At 53.2% G+C, this 16,048-nt stretch overlaps 7 protein-coding genes across 7 annotated transcripts; 4 read left to right on the forward strand and 3 right to left on the reverse strand.

The window, feature by feature from the left end:
• Positions 1-2,734: 2,734 nt before the first annotated feature.
• On the forward strand, positions 2,735-4,897 carry JN550_007646 (uncharacterized protein; the record flags this gene model as incomplete). Its single annotated transcript, XM_049319519.1, has 5 exons — positions 2,735-3,031; positions 3,419-3,728; positions 3,790-4,535; positions 4,595-4,791; positions 4,849-4,897. The coding sequence occupies 5 exons, from the start codon at positions 2,735-2,737 to the stop codon at positions 4,895-4,897; spliced, it is 1,599 nt and encodes a 532-aa protein (XP_049170303.1).
• Positions 4,898-5,564: 667 nt separating this feature from the next.
• On the forward strand, positions 5,565-8,777 carry JN550_007647 (uncharacterized protein; the record flags this gene model as incomplete). The annotated part of the gene is made up of 9 exons (XM_049319520.1): positions 5,565-5,619; positions 5,674-6,042; positions 6,084-6,235; positions 6,292-7,029; positions 7,081-7,136; positions 7,256-7,680; positions 7,733-8,299; positions 8,347-8,519; positions 8,574-8,777. The coding sequence occupies 9 exons, from the start codon at positions 5,565-5,567 to the stop codon at positions 8,775-8,777; spliced, it is 2,739 nt and encodes a 912-aa protein (XP_049170304.1).
• Positions 8,778-9,369: 592 nt separating this feature from the next.
• On the forward strand, positions 9,370-9,927 carry JN550_007648 (uncharacterized protein; the record flags this gene model as incomplete). The annotated part of the gene is made up of 3 exons (XM_049319521.1): positions 9,370-9,398; positions 9,460-9,594; positions 9,726-9,927. The coding sequence occupies 3 exons, from the start codon at positions 9,370-9,372 to the stop codon at positions 9,925-9,927; spliced, it is 366 nt and encodes a 121-aa protein (XP_049170305.1).
• A 134-nt stretch (positions 9,928-10,061) lies between these two features.
• JN550_007649 (uncharacterized protein) lies at positions 10,062-10,631 on the reverse strand (the record flags this gene model as incomplete). The annotated part of the gene is made up of 1 exon (XM_049319522.1): positions 10,062-10,631. One exon carries the CDS (start codon positions 10,629-10,631, stop codon positions 10,062-10,064), a length of 570 nt encoding a protein of 189 aa, XP_049170306.1.
• A 395-nt stretch (positions 10,632-11,026) lies between these two features.
• On the reverse strand, positions 11,027-12,563 carry JN550_007650 (uncharacterized protein; the record flags this gene model as incomplete). Its single annotated transcript, XM_049319523.1, has 3 exons — positions 11,027-12,116; positions 12,167-12,257; positions 12,317-12,563. 3 exons carry the CDS (start codon positions 12,561-12,563, stop codon positions 11,027-11,029), a joined length of 1,428 nt encoding a protein of 475 aa, XP_049170307.1.
• Positions 12,564-14,111: 1,548 nt separating this feature from the next.
• JN550_007651 (uncharacterized protein) lies at positions 14,112-14,469 on the forward strand (the record flags this gene model as incomplete). Its single annotated transcript, XM_049319525.1, has 2 exons — positions 14,112-14,279; positions 14,344-14,469. 2 exons carry the CDS (start codon positions 14,112-14,114, stop codon positions 14,467-14,469), a joined length of 294 nt encoding a protein of 97 aa, XP_049170308.1.
• A 631-nt stretch (positions 14,470-15,100) lies between these two features.
• On the reverse strand, positions 15,101-15,397 carry JN550_007652 (uncharacterized protein; the record flags this gene model as incomplete). Its single annotated transcript, XM_049319526.1, has 1 exon — positions 15,101-15,397. The coding sequence occupies one exon, from the start codon at positions 15,395-15,397 to the stop codon at positions 15,101-15,103; it is 297 nt and encodes a 98-aa protein (XP_049170309.1).
• Positions 15,398-16,048: the final 651 nt, after the last annotated feature.

Here is a 16,048-nt window from a genome sequence, read left to right on the forward strand (position 1 = left end):
GGGTCGAACTGTCTGGTTTCTGGTTTATGCGAGCTTGGGCGTTCGTGACAGAAATAAACAATGCAGACTCGCGGTGCGCTGCAAGATATGCCTCGATTCTGAAAAATCGACACAGGCAAAGGGCAAAGGGGTGGCCCGCTAACAGCAGCAAATCTTACGATAAGCGGGATAGCACAACAAGTGGGAAGCTCGATCGGTGGCAACGAAAGGCTCGGGCGCTCTTGGAGCTTTAACAGGCCAGCCAACCAGGTCTGCGGCGGGGCAGGGGCAGCAGATCAGGTTCTCAATCAAGCTGGCACGACATCATCATCGCCAGACCCGGCAGAAACGCTGGAACCAGGAATGGCGGATCGGGTTCGACTCGCAGGCAAGGGGTCGGAGCGTGGAGCGTGGAGCGCTGCTGGGTGGGTTCCACGTTTTGAGAAACGGAGCGGCAGAGCGGGCTGCATTGAAAGGACTCGACTCGCCGGAGTGGCCCAGAGCTCGTACTATCTTTGCTAACAGCTCCCGTTTCAAGACCTGCCTTGGAAGTTGGGGCCCTGTCAGAGTCCAAGGGCCGATTTGGGGGCTCCACCAGACCAGCCAGGCACTTTTCGCACTGGACCGCACTAGGCACGCCCACGGCATGCCTGCTACGGACGCCCGCCGGCCCTGCGTGCCCAGTCCCTATCGTCGCCAACATGCGCGAAATATCGACCGAGAGCCCCCTCCCCAGAGTCAGGAAAGATGCGACGATGACGGAAGCGCCAGGGGTGTGCGACCATTGTGTTGGTGCTTGAGTTTCTCCATCCATGCTCACTGCTGACGCTCCTCTTGTCTGCCACGCAACAGGAAACAAAAACCTTGGGGAGGCCGCCTCTTGACCACGCATCTTCGGCCAGCTCGCTGCCATGCGGCATTGCAGAAGAGCCTCGTCGTGCAGATTCTGCAGGACATGCTTTTCTCACCCCCTTCCACTGTTCCCTGACGATCGCCACGGCACGAAGTGCGCCTCTTCTTGCTTGCTCCCCCAGACTAGGAGAAATCAAGAACCGCCCGTTCGTTGCATGCACGGCTGAGTCCGCTTGGCTCTGGTAGGCCTTAGCCCACGCCATAGTTCGGCATGGACGCTTGCGCGGCTACGGTTTAGGCAAAACCGGGAGGTTTGCTCTGCTTCATTGATTTTATTTCACATCAAGCGCGGGAAACACGCTGCGTGGTCGTCAATATCAACCTTGATGCAGCTCCTGTGAAGCTTGGATACCTGCGACAGCCATTCCCCGCGATAAGCTTCCTGCTCTCATTGTGTCGTCATTGTGGCAGGGATTCGGCGGGAACTCGGCATAGGGCGACATGCCTTCATCCATCACCACTCCGTCTACCCATCCAGCCAGCCATCCTCCCCACCTACACATGCATAGCAACATGCTTATCACGAAATATTGCTCTCAAGGAGCTGACTAGGCTAGCCCGGATTCCTACGAGGAAATCAGGAAGGCGGCGTGCGCAGCAACCCAATATTCGTAGATTGTAGACACCATGTAGATAATACAGTGAGTGCCCCGGTCGTTTCCGAATGACAGAACGGTGCCATCCGGCCATTGGTCACATCGCAACACAAAGGCTTTCGTCGCTCTATCAGAAGCCGAACCAGCACTCGTCCAGGCTCGTTCAGATTTCACACATTGTGCGGGTTTATCTGTCTACTTCGAGACCGAGGGTTGATGCAGGGTGGTGCAATCTGCTCAAGCGTACTCCCGTATACTATACATCCCTAGGATAGCTTTCCAGGTGCTTGTCCGCCCCAATACGAATGATATTCCAAGCCCTCGCTTGGTTCTGTGCCCATTGTCTTTGTTTCCAATCCTATGCACGTGCAATGCAGGTACTAATGGTTTTGCCGGGCGCAACGTCGAGGTTCCCACTGCCAAGTCAATCAATTGGGCCCATCTCGGGTCCTCACCACCAGAAAAGTCCTTCCACTGCCCTCCAGGCCAGGTGTGGCTCGCGTGCGCAGATGCAACTTCGTGGCCGGGACTCGGCTCCCATCCAATGCTCTCTCGAGGCGTCCATCAACTCGTTAGCAGGTGACTAGTCAGCTTGCAAGCCGCGAGGATGGAGAAAACCCCGCCATGCCGAAGACCCCTGTCGAGCATGGAGAGGCGCGGCGCGAACCCCTCGGCTTCTCAATTGCGAAAATCCCATTCGCGGCAGGCTGACGAGCTGGGCTGAGTCCGGATGGGTCTGCGATGCACCGACAGATTGGAAGCTCCAAGTCCTTGTCAGCTGCGCCTGGACCGTTGCGACTGAGCCGCGAGGAGCCAGTAGTCGCTCGGAATCCTACAGACCAAGCCAGAGGCTTTCTTCAGCGGAAGTGCAAACTAACTTTGCGCCGGTGGCCTTCGCTGCCTCAACGTCCACTCTTTGATCTTCTGCGCGCGGTTGGTTCCGGGAATCTGGGGACGTCTCCCCCGAGGTAGTAGCTCGCAAGCCAGCCAACCCGGGTCTTTTCGCCATCGATCACGAACAACACCGATTGCGACCGCGAGACCGCACCCGCAGCTTCAGCCCTCCCTCACGAGATATTCGCAGCCCTCGGGACGCGCGTGACCGGACCAGCTCTGGGTTCCTGCAATAAGCCGCAGGCCTCCCCTCGATGACCCACGAGGTACATGCCCATTGCGTAACCTAGGGGTCCAATGGGAGCACGCCGCCGTCGACACTCCCAAACCGCGTGAAGCAGGAGAGCAGGAAGATGGCGGGCGACAACGGCGGCACCAGCCAGGCCGCCGCCAAGGACACGCGATCCGACAGCGAGACGAACGGGAACGCAAAGTCCAAGGACAGCACCCCCACGGCCACCAATGCCGCCTCGGCCAGTGCCACCGATGCCAATAAGAGCCCCAGGAAGCGGCGCAAGGTCAATCACGGTATGCTGTGCTTCGATGCTAAACTCCTATCCCCCTTGATTCAACAGGAGAAAGATCGTATCAACGAGCCATGGCTAATTTTGGACCGTGTTCCTACAGCTTGTGTCTACTGCCGTCGATCTGTAAGCTCTCTAGTTCCTGTCCGACATCTGTCACTGCTCCCCCCGTCCATTGGGTCCACGTCTGCGTATCTTCCCAGCGTGTGTGGATCGCACTGATAATGGCCCGTCGCTCGCCGGGGGCGCCCTCGTCCTCATGGCGCAGTCGACAACCCATTCGCGTGGCTCCGCGTACCTCTGGTCCAAACAGTGAAGCTCTTCTTGGTGTGACATATGGCTAATACTTAGGCCTGCGGGCTTCCAGCATATGACTTGCGATCTCGTATGTAAGATCCTTTCCTTTTGCGTTACTTGTTTAGAAATTCGGGTCTTGGCCTGCATGAAATAATGGAGTCGTCGCTGAGCCTGTTTGTGTGTCTATAGGAGAGGCCGTGCACAAGATGCATAAAGCGGAACATCGCTCACCTGTGTCATGACGAGCCCCGAGATGCGGACTCGAAGAAGCCCAAGAATTCTCATGGTACGGCCGCGCATGACGAATCAGAGGTCCAGACAGAAATGCCGCGCAACAACTCGATAGACCAGAACGATGCTTCTGCGGCGATGGGCCCGCCCTCCTTCAACGGCGCCGGCGCTTCCCAGGGCACCAAGCCAGGCTTTGGCGCAGGTGCGCTGGGCCGGGGGAATCCCCTACAGCTTGTGTCACCGGGTCCGGTCTCTGGGATGCAGGCCAATGCCTCTAGCAGCAATATGAACCAATGTAGGTTTTGTAGAACCCCCTATGAGAGCCAGGGCCGCCGAAAGCTGAAGTGATCGTGTAGTCGCCGGGTTTTCTGATGCCTGGTTGACCGCCCAGAACCAATTCCACGATATGCACAGCTATAATCCCCAGTACATGCTCGCCCCTGAGGTCACTCATGAGTTCAACCTACTCAACGACTTCCTCAACACGAGTCTCCTCGATGACACCGGGGCGCTTCCGGACGATCAAAATCTCTTCAGAAACAGCCAGTCTGACATGGCGGGCTTTTCGGGCAGCAATGCCAACCTCCTCCCGCCCAGCGCCGCGCAAGGGGGTTCGATGCTTCCGCCAAACATAGAGCAGGCCAACTCCATATCGCGGCCGGCGAGTGTCATTCCGACGGACAAGACGCGCGAGTTCTATCTCCAAGCAGCAGACCCGTCAGGCAACGACACTCCGGAAGAGCGCATGCAGCGAGTTTTGAAGGCCAAATACGATGCCGGCCTCTTGAAGCCGTTCAACTACATCAAGGGGTACGCGAGGCTCGGCAAGTACATGGACAGCCACATTGCCGCTGCCTCGAAGCAGAAGATACTGCGCCAGATTGATCGGTTCCGGCCCAAGTTCCGCGAGAAGATCCACAACCTGACCGACATGGAGCTCATCTACGTCGAGATGTGGTTCGAGCGCACACTGCTGGAATACGACAGAGTGTTTGCCGCGATGGCCGTGCCCGCTTGCTGTTGGAGGCGAACGGGCGAGATCTTCCGAGGCAACAAGGAGATGGCAGAACTGATCCACGTGCCCGTCGAACGATTACGAGATGTCAGTGGGGACCCAAGATGAGAAGCACTCTGGCCACCTGAGCTAACGCAGATGTACAGGGCAAGATATCTCTGCACGAGATCCTGACGGAAGAGTCCCTAGTACGCTACTGGGAAGAGTTTGGAACGATTGCATTCGACCCTGCACATGATACCCTCTTGACGGCGTGCGCGCTCAAGAACCCGGACGATCAGTCGCACGACCCGATCGTCAACTGTTGCTTTTCCTTCCATATCCGGAGAGATGACCACAAGATGTAAGCAGCGAGCATATCTTGCTCTTTGTGGTGCTGATGACGCTAACAAGCCGCCAGACCCAGTCTCATCGTGGGGAATTTCCTCCCGCACGACCCTGCGCACTAATGCATGGATATACACTGTGCATGTTTTCTCTGGTGGCGTGATAACCGGCAGTAGCTACAGAAATGCTGGGTCGATCTGATATAATCACCCGGGTAGTTCGGCGTCTTAAACCTCGATACCCTTCAGGCGGCTCTCGTCTCTTGTCACGTCATATATGCCCACTATTTCCTCGGTGGAAAGACAAAAGCAAACTTATCAATAATTTAACATCTATCAAATGCCTGAGCCTACATGAATATATGCCAGTTTTCCGTGCTCTCTTTTGCGGGCTCTCATTTTGAGCAAGGCTCGGTTAGGTTGCATGATGCCTCCTCGGAACGCATCCGGACGCGCCTTCCCTAGATGTAGAGTGAGGCAGCAGCAACACGCCACGCCATCCCTTTGGTCTCCCGTAGAGAAATCATTCCACCCTCAACTTATTTTCCAGTCCATGGAAATAAATCCTTGAGAACAAAGTGATTTGGTGCCTACTCCATCTCCCCCGACATCACTAAGAAGCGGTGTGAATGTTTGCTACCTCGACTCTTTCCCGGCATTCAGTGCATTCTCCTGCGCGTTGATCTCAGACCACGACCGGATGGAAACATGGTTATTCTGTCCAACAATAGAAAGCGAATAGAATTGGTGTCGTGCAGACCCTGAATCCTGACGACCGCAAGACTTCACGATGGCACCACCAACCACTGCAAATGACAACCACAAGCAAGCGGACGCTTTCATCGGTTAGTCTGGATACGGCTTTTATGGTCCTGGTCACCCACGTTGACAGTGCCTAGCCTACGCGCACGAACTCCATAACAGACTACGAGATCGGAAATCCGAGAATCAGATTCGCCAGCTGAGGGCAGAATTAGAAAGTCAGATACGCGCCGCCAAGTCGTACAGCCTGCGCAAAAGCCGGCGGTACGAGCCACTCGATGCAGCGGGTACCGACCTTTGGAATCTGTGCACGCGCCTGAACCGTGAACAGGACGGCGATTCTACCACTTCGCTTCGGCAGACGCTGACACTGGGTCGGGTCTTCGCATTTTCTCTCGTCTCCCTTGCCCACGGTTCGAACAACGCCTCCGTGCCCGAATTGATCCGCCTCACAAGAATATCTCTCAAGGCAGGAAGGTCATGCATAGGCAAGCTGCCAACTTCTGGTACTGTGGATGTAGTGCTGCAGAGCTGATACCTTGTGTAGGAGATGGTGAGCTGGAATGCGCACTGCTGACGCTGCAGAAGGCCGCGGACTACAACGGACTCCTGCAGGGCCAGCGGCATGGAATGCCAGATGATGAGGTCGTTGCCTGCAAGAGGCTCGAAGTAGAATACTTCATCTTGCGTACCGCACTAGTAAGTGACCGTTTCCGTACTAATGATATGTACACAGTGCACTAAAGCTCTTCAAGTCATGGAAAGAGGGCCGCCTCGATGTTGCCGAACATATGTACGGCAAATCTGAAACCCTGAGAGATGATTTGGACCCCACAACGGCGGAGAAGCTGACAGACACTCTATTTGAGATCGGCCGTGATTTTCTAGGAAAGAATGATTCTCCGATGGCTACCAAGTGGCTTGAAAGAGCGTACGAAGTAATCGGCAGCCAGGAGCTTGAGAAACTCTCCCGAGAGGCGACCGAGCTTCGTCTTGCTGTTTGTCAAGCGCTAGTGCAGGCTCTCCTTCAGTTGGGCACATCTGAAAGCTATCACAGGGCCGAAAACATTGTCTCTTATATCGAGTCTGAGTTGGGTGACAAGGTTCTTGTGCTGCTTCTTCGCCTAGAGATCCTCCTGAAAGTGCCAGGGGAGGTTTTTGAAAGCGACGCATATGCCAAGGTTCTTCGTCGCCTATATAGAGCCGCCAGCCTCTCGGACTCCATGTTCAAGCTTGTGGTTAGCCATATAAGGAAACTTGACGACAAGAGTCCGACCCTGGCGTGCCAAGTACTCGACGATTTCATTGCCAGTCATGTCATTCCCAGCCAGCGAGATGATTGGCTGGGACGTACGGTGCTCATCCGAGTCCACATGTCAACCAACCAAAGGGAATCGATCGAGACTACAGAAGGTCTCCAGAAACTTTTGGATCAAGTCGACCTGGGTACTGAACAGCCTTTGGCTGCCGATACATCGATCACTATCCTCACTGTATGTTATCCTATAATGCCCAAATCGAAGATCTTGTACTAATAACTACAGCTCATTTGGAAGAAGCTAGACTCAAACTTCAGGCAAGGGCAGCTAGAAGTGTGCGAGTCATGGTGTAAAGTCGCTCTCCATCCTATATTACGGCAATATGGCCCTGCTAACGCCGGCAGGGTTACCAGGCAAGTTCCCCAGCCCACTTATATCATCGGTTGCTCAGACTAGGTAGAAAGTTACTTCTTTGCGCCCTACAACGGAACGATGTAGACGGCGCCAAGAACATATTTCAAACAATGTCGGAAGATGTTCAGACTCAACAAATGACCCTATATCTGGGCTACAAGCTGGCCATTAGGAGCGGCGATCAGGATATGGCGTCGCGATGCATTGACCTCGTCAGCAGCGCAGCTTCTAATGACCCCAAGTTCCTGTATGCGTGCTGTGTGGATGCTCAGGAAAGCGGAAATGAACTTTGCCTCTTGAAAGCTCTGAAAGAACTTGCCAACAAGAATGAAATCATCAAACCTGACGTTCATTTCCCAGCTTTGATAAGAGTCACTATTCGACTTCAAATCTCCATCCTCGCTAAGGAAGACCTGCCCAGCATCGATTCCGACATAATTATCAACGACTTGTGTGAAACATTTGAAGGAGGTTAGCAATTTCATTTCACCAGCTTCAGGTCTTATCGCTGACACTACATAAGTTCTTGGGGTACTTCAACGAGACCCGCGGGCTGGAGACGGTTCCAAGTTATTCTCAGTTACGGAACTAAATTGGTTCTGCAAAAATGCGTATAATCTGGGCATCAGCCATGCAAACGACTGGGGCCTTCAATACGTGATACGTATGTTCGAGGTCTGCCTCTTGATCATAGAACACTACCCGAAGGACCTCCCCGGCCAAGAGATGGGCGACATCACATTGAGGGGATTGTTTTGCAATTTCATGGTCGCGGTAGCGTATGCTGCCTTGGCTCGAGCTCAGGATCAGATTGAAGTACAGCTGCAAAACTACGTTAACATGCGCAAACGTATTCGAGGTTTTGACATCAAGTTGGAAGCGCACCTGGCTCATCTGGATAACGAGAGTAAGGAGGATCTTCAGGCAAAACTGGGGATGCTGCTAGTTTTCGACTTCGAAGCTGCCATATCCCTAAAGGCTTGGGATGATCTCGTAGTCATTACTCGGAAGGCACAGACTTGCAAATCTTTGAGGAGTCTTCAGGCGATGGCCGACTACCTTCTCAGAGCCGAAAAGCCGCCGATGCAGAGTACGTTGATCCCGCTGTCCGCGTTTGCAAGTACTTACGACTTCTAGCTCTCTACTCAGCATTGCGCACCATTATCAACGAGATTTGGAAGCTTGAGGGATTTGACATCAACAAACTTGCAAAATACCTGCGGTGCCTCACGCAAGCCACGCTCCCGGACAAAGATCTTTCTCTGGGGTTGATAAAAGAGACTTGCGACTACGTCAAGAGGGCGGAAAACGTGAGCTTTCAGGACCAAGCGACTTTGTGAGCATGCCCTGACTTTTATCGCTAGACAGAAAAGCCGTTTCCAAAGTTGGAACTGGAGTGGTTCGCGACGACTGCGTTCAACCAAGGTGTCGACTACTATGAAGCACAGGAAGACGAATTAAGCAAGAAATGGATCAGCCAGGCCTTCACTCTAGCCCACTATCATCGAGATGGTGGCTTTTTAGAGAAGGCGTTGCAGGAACATCATACCCGTCTGAAGTGGGATTAGCGATGTACCGTGTGAGATGGTTGTTTCCGTACAGGCTATACTGGCCATTTTAGCTGTCGCCTACGTCAGTTTAGAAGCTTCTGAAACGAGCATTGTTTGCACTTGTCTGTTTCTTTCGTGTTTTTGTTGTCTCGTAATGCCACCTCGGTATGGTGATCTTGGCATCGATGCTATTGATCGTAAGGAGTACACTGTTGTACGGACGTGTATTAATTGTATGTAAAGTGCAAGTACTGAGCGTGCAGTCGAAGGTTCTACGACCGCGGACATGAAATGAAGAAATTCTCGCGATTCTCATATAGACATAATGTTCAAGTATAAGGTCATGAGAACGGTGCATGATTCCAGGATTCCATTATTCCATCCCCCGAGGCCCATACTGATTGCTTTGTCTGGCCAAGTTCTTAACTAGTGTACCATATCCATGACGTACTCGACCCAGCCCACGACGCAGGAACGCTGAAGTCATCCCAATAATTGGAAGTCCTCTTGATGAAAAGTCAGAGAGATTTCTCTCGAGTATGTATAGGTAGAACCAAGAATTCTTCATTCTTCAGGATTAAGCATCACATCAAAAACGAGCGCTGCCAAGATGGTTAAGGACGATCAGACAGTCATCGAGTCAGTACCGTGGCCTCCACTGAATAGCGCTAAGCAAGTTGCTAACCGCATCGCATAACAGGGAGTTCAATGACATCGTCAATATGTCGGCTTCGGAACCTGAAACCTGGCTTAAGGAGGAGTCTTCTGAGAGCGCAGGCTGGAATAAAGATGATGGATCCGGCGAGACAATCGGACACGAGAGGAAGGGTTTCTCGTCTACCCTACTGTGTTCACTCACTGACCCCTGTGGTCTCGTTCCTGAAACGATGACTTGCACCCGGAAACCCGTTTCTTTCCCTATCAAGCGTATCATTTCTGAATTGGCCTGAACTGATTGCGACACAGCGGGCGGAAGATCATCGAGATCCTAACGAAGAATCCCAAGAAGGACGCAACCAAGTACGACGACGACGACATCGCGCACATGCGGCGCGTCGTCGCTTACTGCAAGCGTCACTTGGCGCAGGAGGAGAAGGCGAAGCAGGACCCCGAGAGTAAGAGCGCGCGCTCGCTGAAGAACTGGGGCCACGATCCGCAGAAGGCATAATGCCGGCCGATTCGATCCTCGCAAATGCCTGCGCTTAAACTTGTGCTTCGGCGCTGGGATAATAGACAAGTATCCGGTATTCAATGAAAACATGTTCGGAGGCACTTCCTTGTCGTGTCGTAATTCTCACGGGCTCACACCTCAACCCCGAGGAGCGCCCTCTTCTCCTTGACCCCGGGCGGCAGCGTCTCGACGCCCTCCATGCTCTCGTCCCCGCGCGCGCCGGCCTCCATGTCCCGGAGCTGCCTGAGGAACCCGTCGTTGGGCCGGACGCAGGGCCGGCGGCTCACCAGCAGGCGCAGCGCCTCGCGCAGGCTCAGGCCCTCCTTGCGCACCAGGTACGCGGCCAGCACGGCGGGGCTGCGCGAGACGCCGCCGACGCAGTGGACGAGCACGCGGGCGTCCGGGTCCCGCCGCGCCTTCTTGATGATCTCGCCCGCCAGCGCCGCCGGCGCCCCCAGGTCCGCCCCCGGGACGTCCAGCAGGCCCAGGCGGTGGTATGCCAGCGCCGGCGACCGCGGCGACACGGGCTGGCAGCCCAGGGACACGACGTGCGTGATCCCCGCCGCGAGCGCCGTGCGGGGCTCCGTTGCCGTGCGAGGCCCGAGGTACAGGTATGGTGTTATCTGGACGATGGTTGCCGAGTCCGAGGAGGCATAGAGGTGAGATGCAGATTGCTTTTGCTTCTGTTTCTTGCGCGCCATTCTTGAGATACGTGGAGTGCTCGAGGATACGTTGAATAGAGATTTTTCACGGTATAGTGTGCCATGACAGCATTACGACTGTTGTGTTCGGCTGATGAAGTCGTCGTTGAGGCGCAGGTGCTCAGGGCTGTGCAGCTTTATGAGTCATCCGGCTTATATCAGTGGAAGCACTCATTGGTTCCCACGGTCGTCTGGATTGGTCCAGGTTATACTAGCGCTATAATTGAACAAACCATAACTTGAATACTACAGGGAGGAATTCTTGTAATGTCGTGCAGTTTGTTTGGTCGCGCTACTCATATCACAGCTCAGCACCACGCGTCAGTGAAACCCGGGTGGGATAAGGCTTGAAAAACTAAGATTATCATTATCAGGTATTTCGACGATCACTTCCTTCACCCAATGGTCGTGACATTCATCGCCTTAACCCATGGCTTCCAGTAGTTGTCAATGGTCTCGGCGTCGTTCCAGCCGCTCCAGTCGAAGTTAGTCAAACCCCAGGTGTCGGCGAGTCCCTGAACACCACTTCGCACTCGGTAGGAACCGGCGAGACCCCACATCATCCAGCTAACACTGTGCTTCTTGGTGTACTCCTTCATGCAGTTCTGCAGTGTGCCGTTGTAGAGCGTCGAGTCTTGGGCATGTCCAAACTCCGAGAAAATTACAGGCGTCAAGCGCTGCGCTGGGGGACAGTCGCCAGTGATGTCACAGGCGGGAGGCGGCTCAATACCGAGAGCGTTGAAACCGTTGCGGTATAAACCAGCCTCGACTATGGCGCAATCACCAGTATCCAAATCGTTGGACATGGGGTAGAGATGCAGTTCCCAGACGATCTTGTCAGCAAAGGGGTAGCTGTCAAGGTCAAAGTATACCGGCTCTCGACGGAGAGCATCACGGATGGCATCACATTGATAGCAAGGCGCCGTCAAGATGTTCTTCTTGGTTGTCAAGGCAGACAAGTCCTCGTCGTATTGCATTCCAGACCATGTGATGAGTAGATCGGGGTTGGTGTCATGGATCGCGGCAGCACCCGCGCTCATGTTGCCCACCATGGTCTGCCAATTGTAGTACAGGTCCGTCACATTCCAGGATGCGCGCAGTTCGTTGCGGAGAGACATGGAGACGATGTTGGGGTGCCCCTTGGCCCAGTCAGCGACGTAGGACAGGCCACGGCGCCAGTTGGAGGCATTGAAGTTGTAGTCGTCGAACCAGGAGCTGCCATCGTAGTGCGAGCAACACCACTGGGCTTTTCCGACGTGCACATCGGGGTGGATGAAGATGCCTTTCTTCAAGGCCAGGGCCGCGATGTCGGACCATATTTCAAAGCGGGTGGTCTGAGGAGTCCAGCCGGGGTTCTTGGACACGATTTCGTTGGTTACCTTGGTACCGTTCTCATACCCAAGGGCCATGATCATGGTGACTTCGAGAGGGACATCGTCCCCGTTCCGTTCGTATATTTCATCCACCATTTGAATGGCATAGCCCCTTTGACCTGTCAGTCAGACAATTTAGACTGGTAGAGTGTAGTGACTAACATGCGAATGTAGTTGAACCCCACGCTCTTCACGTTGTCGAGAATCTCCTCGGCAGACGCCCATTCCAAACCCTCCGGGACCATGGTTTCTCCTGACAATACGGTCTTAGCATTCTCGCATGCTTTCAGTCATATTAACGCTATCACTCACCACTCATAGGCCAATTGACACCTGCCCAAGTGACGACTTCACCTTTGCTGTTCACCACATCGCGTCCCTGCGTTTTGAAAGGGCCGTAAGGCCAGCCATCGGTCGAGGAGTTATCCTGCCGCGGCCGGACCTCTCTCTGCCAGCGCGGTTCATGGCGTGCTGGTAATACCGGAGCTACGGGCATCCACGAGCAGGTTGCCGAAGTGGCGAGCGACGCGACCAGTGTCGCGGAAGTCAAGACTCTCATGTTGGGCGATCAAGGTTCGCAGCGAGGGCACGCGTGGAGAATAGACGCTGTGAGAGGAGGCCGTCCAAGGTTCAGGTGTCGCGAGGACCGGCAGACCGGTTTTATTAAAGGCATATCGGGGGATGTTATCCTACAGCGGCCCAGATCGCCTATCCAGGACCAAGTAAACTACGTTCGTGCGGGGTCGTTCAAGATCGTGAGAGCACAATAAATGTTTGCACGTTGGTAACCTGGGCACCGACCATCCAATCGCCTACGGCTCCGTGATCCCCGCGAAGGAACCAGGGTATGCTGGCCATTTAGGCGCTCGAATTGGCCTGAATGACGTTGGAGACAAGCGGTCTCTTGGGGGAGATGGGGAAATTCTCCACTGGTTTGCGGGGTAGTTCAGGGGTCGTTCCCGAAGCGCTGGTCTTGGCTCATGATCAGGTTGCATGTTCGGGTTACAATCTTTGCGGTGAGCGGAAGAATTACCTTCTTTCAGAGATCAATTGGCCGAGACAGTGGATCTAAAGAACATGAAAGCAGTCCAATGCTCAATGAACTCCGTTGGCTCCAGCACCCGTCTCGCTGGGTCAGGCTGCCATGCTGAGCCACCACGCGGCACGAGTATCCGTCATCAGGTATTTAAACTAGCTTTGACAAGTTTTGTGCGTGTTGGTGCCTTGAAAAGCCAGGAGTTCCCGATCCACGTACTTCCATATAAGCCATGTCTAGATCAGTTCCCGAGTACACCTGATCATGGTTGTGAATTCTGCGTGTAAATCCAGCAGGTACTTGGGTAGTTGTCTAGTGGCTTGAATGGCGACTGGCCAATGTCCTGACCACGGCGGTGCGCTATGTTTCGGGTGAAGCGGCTGAAGAACTAGTACTGATACTCTATCGATCAACCGTCCGTGGGACCTCGTGTCTATCACATGACTATCAACAACATGTGGTCTGAATTTGCTTAGATGTGACCAAGACGCTGCGGTACTGGATCAACATGTAATGGCCTAGACTAGAACGAGGCTTCATATACAGCAGCGACAGTGTAGGGCACCTAAGTGTGATAAGAACTAGAATTTTGACGCAAGAATTATTGCAGTGCTCTCCAGTACAGTTCGATAACACCTCTTGCCAGTTCATTGCTTCTTAGACCCCATTTACGCTACTCCTAGTTAAGCACAGTATCATGCTGAACAGTGCCCTCATCAGTGGCAGTGATGATTTTCCTCCGACTCTCTGCGTCAGTCGACTCTGTCCATTGATTACGTCCACATCCGCCCTGGATGGCAATCTTGTTGTGGGAACTTGTGCGTAGCGGGCCAAGTCTGATTGAGCCGCCCGATACTCCCAATCAGCGAATCTGGTATGGTCCTGCTGAACTGACTCTCTCATGTATCTTTCTCAAATTCATTATTCGCCAGGAACATAATTAATAAAGAAGACGAGTTTATTGACCTTCTCAACCACCCACTCATCGACGAAGTCATACCATGGTACCTAGGCGATCACTCAATCATCTACTCCTACACAGCCAACATTGCGCGACTTGGCAATGTCCCCATGCAGCTGCATACCGATCAGTTGACCATATCGCCACCAGCAAGAGACATTGCTTACGGTATGGATATCATGTTCTACCTCGAGGATATCACCGACAACAACGGCGCCACTCGCGTCTACCCAGCGTCGCACCTTGGTAACATTGCGCCGAGTGACATATCTACCGTCGTGAGCTCGGATTATCGACCTTGGTTCATGAAGCTACACCAAAATACTGACTGAGCATCAACAGGATGGTTCAATCCCAGCAGAAGGCCCAGCCGGTACAGCACTGGTTTTTGAAAGCCGTCTGTGGCACGCAACCGGACCGAATCGTGCTGAGAAAGGGGAACGCCTGTTATCCTACTCTTTTCCATGAGAGCTTTCGTTCGTCCGCAAGAGAGCGCCTACTTGTTGTTGGGCAAGGACGTCGTAGCCAAGCTACCAAACCGGCAGAAGGCTTTTCTGGGGTTCAGGACAGCGCCAGGGCTTGGGGGTACCGAGGGAAACACGCTTCAAGGGTTCTATGTTAGTCGAAAAGAAGACGCCATTGGAATCTTGTGGGAGCCACACGCTGAGATATATGACGATTGACTACTATTTGTTGAGTAGCAATGTGCATAGATTTAGTTACATATGGTCCTGTTGTGCCAAGCTTCCCTGACATATATTTGCAGCGCTTCCTTATACAATCACAACGATCGACCCTGACCCAAAATGAAGTCACGGTGTATGCCTAGTAGTATCACGCAGAACCCGACTATCCAACTAAACTCCGAGTCCATTTCTCGACCCAAATCCAGATTAGCTTCAAAGGCATACAGATACCCCTTTCAAGCTTTCTTTGTTTTCGTTTCAGCCTCCAGCGCCGCAGCCTCGATCTCCTCTTCCGCTTCTTTAAGCAGCTTGGGCATTCGGTCCTTCAACACTTCAAGTGACCGGTTGTCTTTTCCTGTAGTCGCTTCGCTCAAAACAGCACGCATCATAGCCTTATACTCAACATCGATCCACTAGAACACGGCCTTCTGCTCCAGTTCGGTCCGCCAATTGGGCATCCGCTCCTTCCATGCATGCACGCGGTCCTCCCACTGCTCCAGTAGGCGAATCCAAGTGATGCGGCATGACAGGCAGTAGTCACGGTCAGCATCCGACGTGGTATCTAGCCGCTCCACCACGCGGTGTCCTAGATATAATCCGCAATGGACTCCGAGCCGACGCGTGGTCGTGCACGGCAGGTCTTTCAGCGGCGTGGCGTTGGTGTCGGCGTGCCGACATTGCAGGTAACCCCGGTAGCGGTAGTAGCACATGGTCACTTTTCTTCCTTCTGTGCCCTTCTCAGCGTCTCGAATCTGAATCGAGAAAAGCTGCGGATGCTATCAACAGGGGCCTGCCATCTCGTGCCTATGAGGGTCAAACATATCCAATGACCGTGGATGCCGTCTCATTTGGAAATAAGACCTGGTATTGTTGCAGAGATTATACAAAGAGTATGTGCAACAAACACAACCTATGGATCTTTATAATGCTCTTTGTACTGCATACTCCCCTTCAAAACCCCAACGTCAACCTGGTAAGTCGTGCTAAACATTCTCTTGCACTCTCAGGCTTTCAGGTATCCTATGCTCTCAACAACGACCAATGGAGATAGAACTCACACCAATGTACTTTCGATTTATTTCAATACTGTTTGTTTAGATATTGTCCCTATAGTCTAGTCAAGATGTCAGCGTCAGCTATCGAACAAAAGCATACCAGAAAAAGAAAATTTCACCTAAGACTCAACGAAGCCCGAACCTTGACAGTTAAAATTATGAACAGGAGTGGTGGACGGATGCTGGAATATCATATACGGCCTAGAGCCTTCATCTCATCCTCGTAGACTTTTTCAAACCATTTGATAACGAACTTCAAAAGGCACATCAAAAGGCACATCAAAAGGCACATCAAAACTGTGAATC

Source organism: Neoarthrinium moseri (assembly GCF_022829205.1).
Source record: "Neoarthrinium moseri strain CBS 164.80 chromosome Unknown scaffold30_Wmoseri_CBS_16480, whole genome shotgun sequence".
Taxonomy (NCBI): Eukaryota; Fungi; Ascomycota; class Sordariomycetes; order Amphisphaeriales; family Apiosporaceae; genus Neoarthrinium; species Neoarthrinium moseri.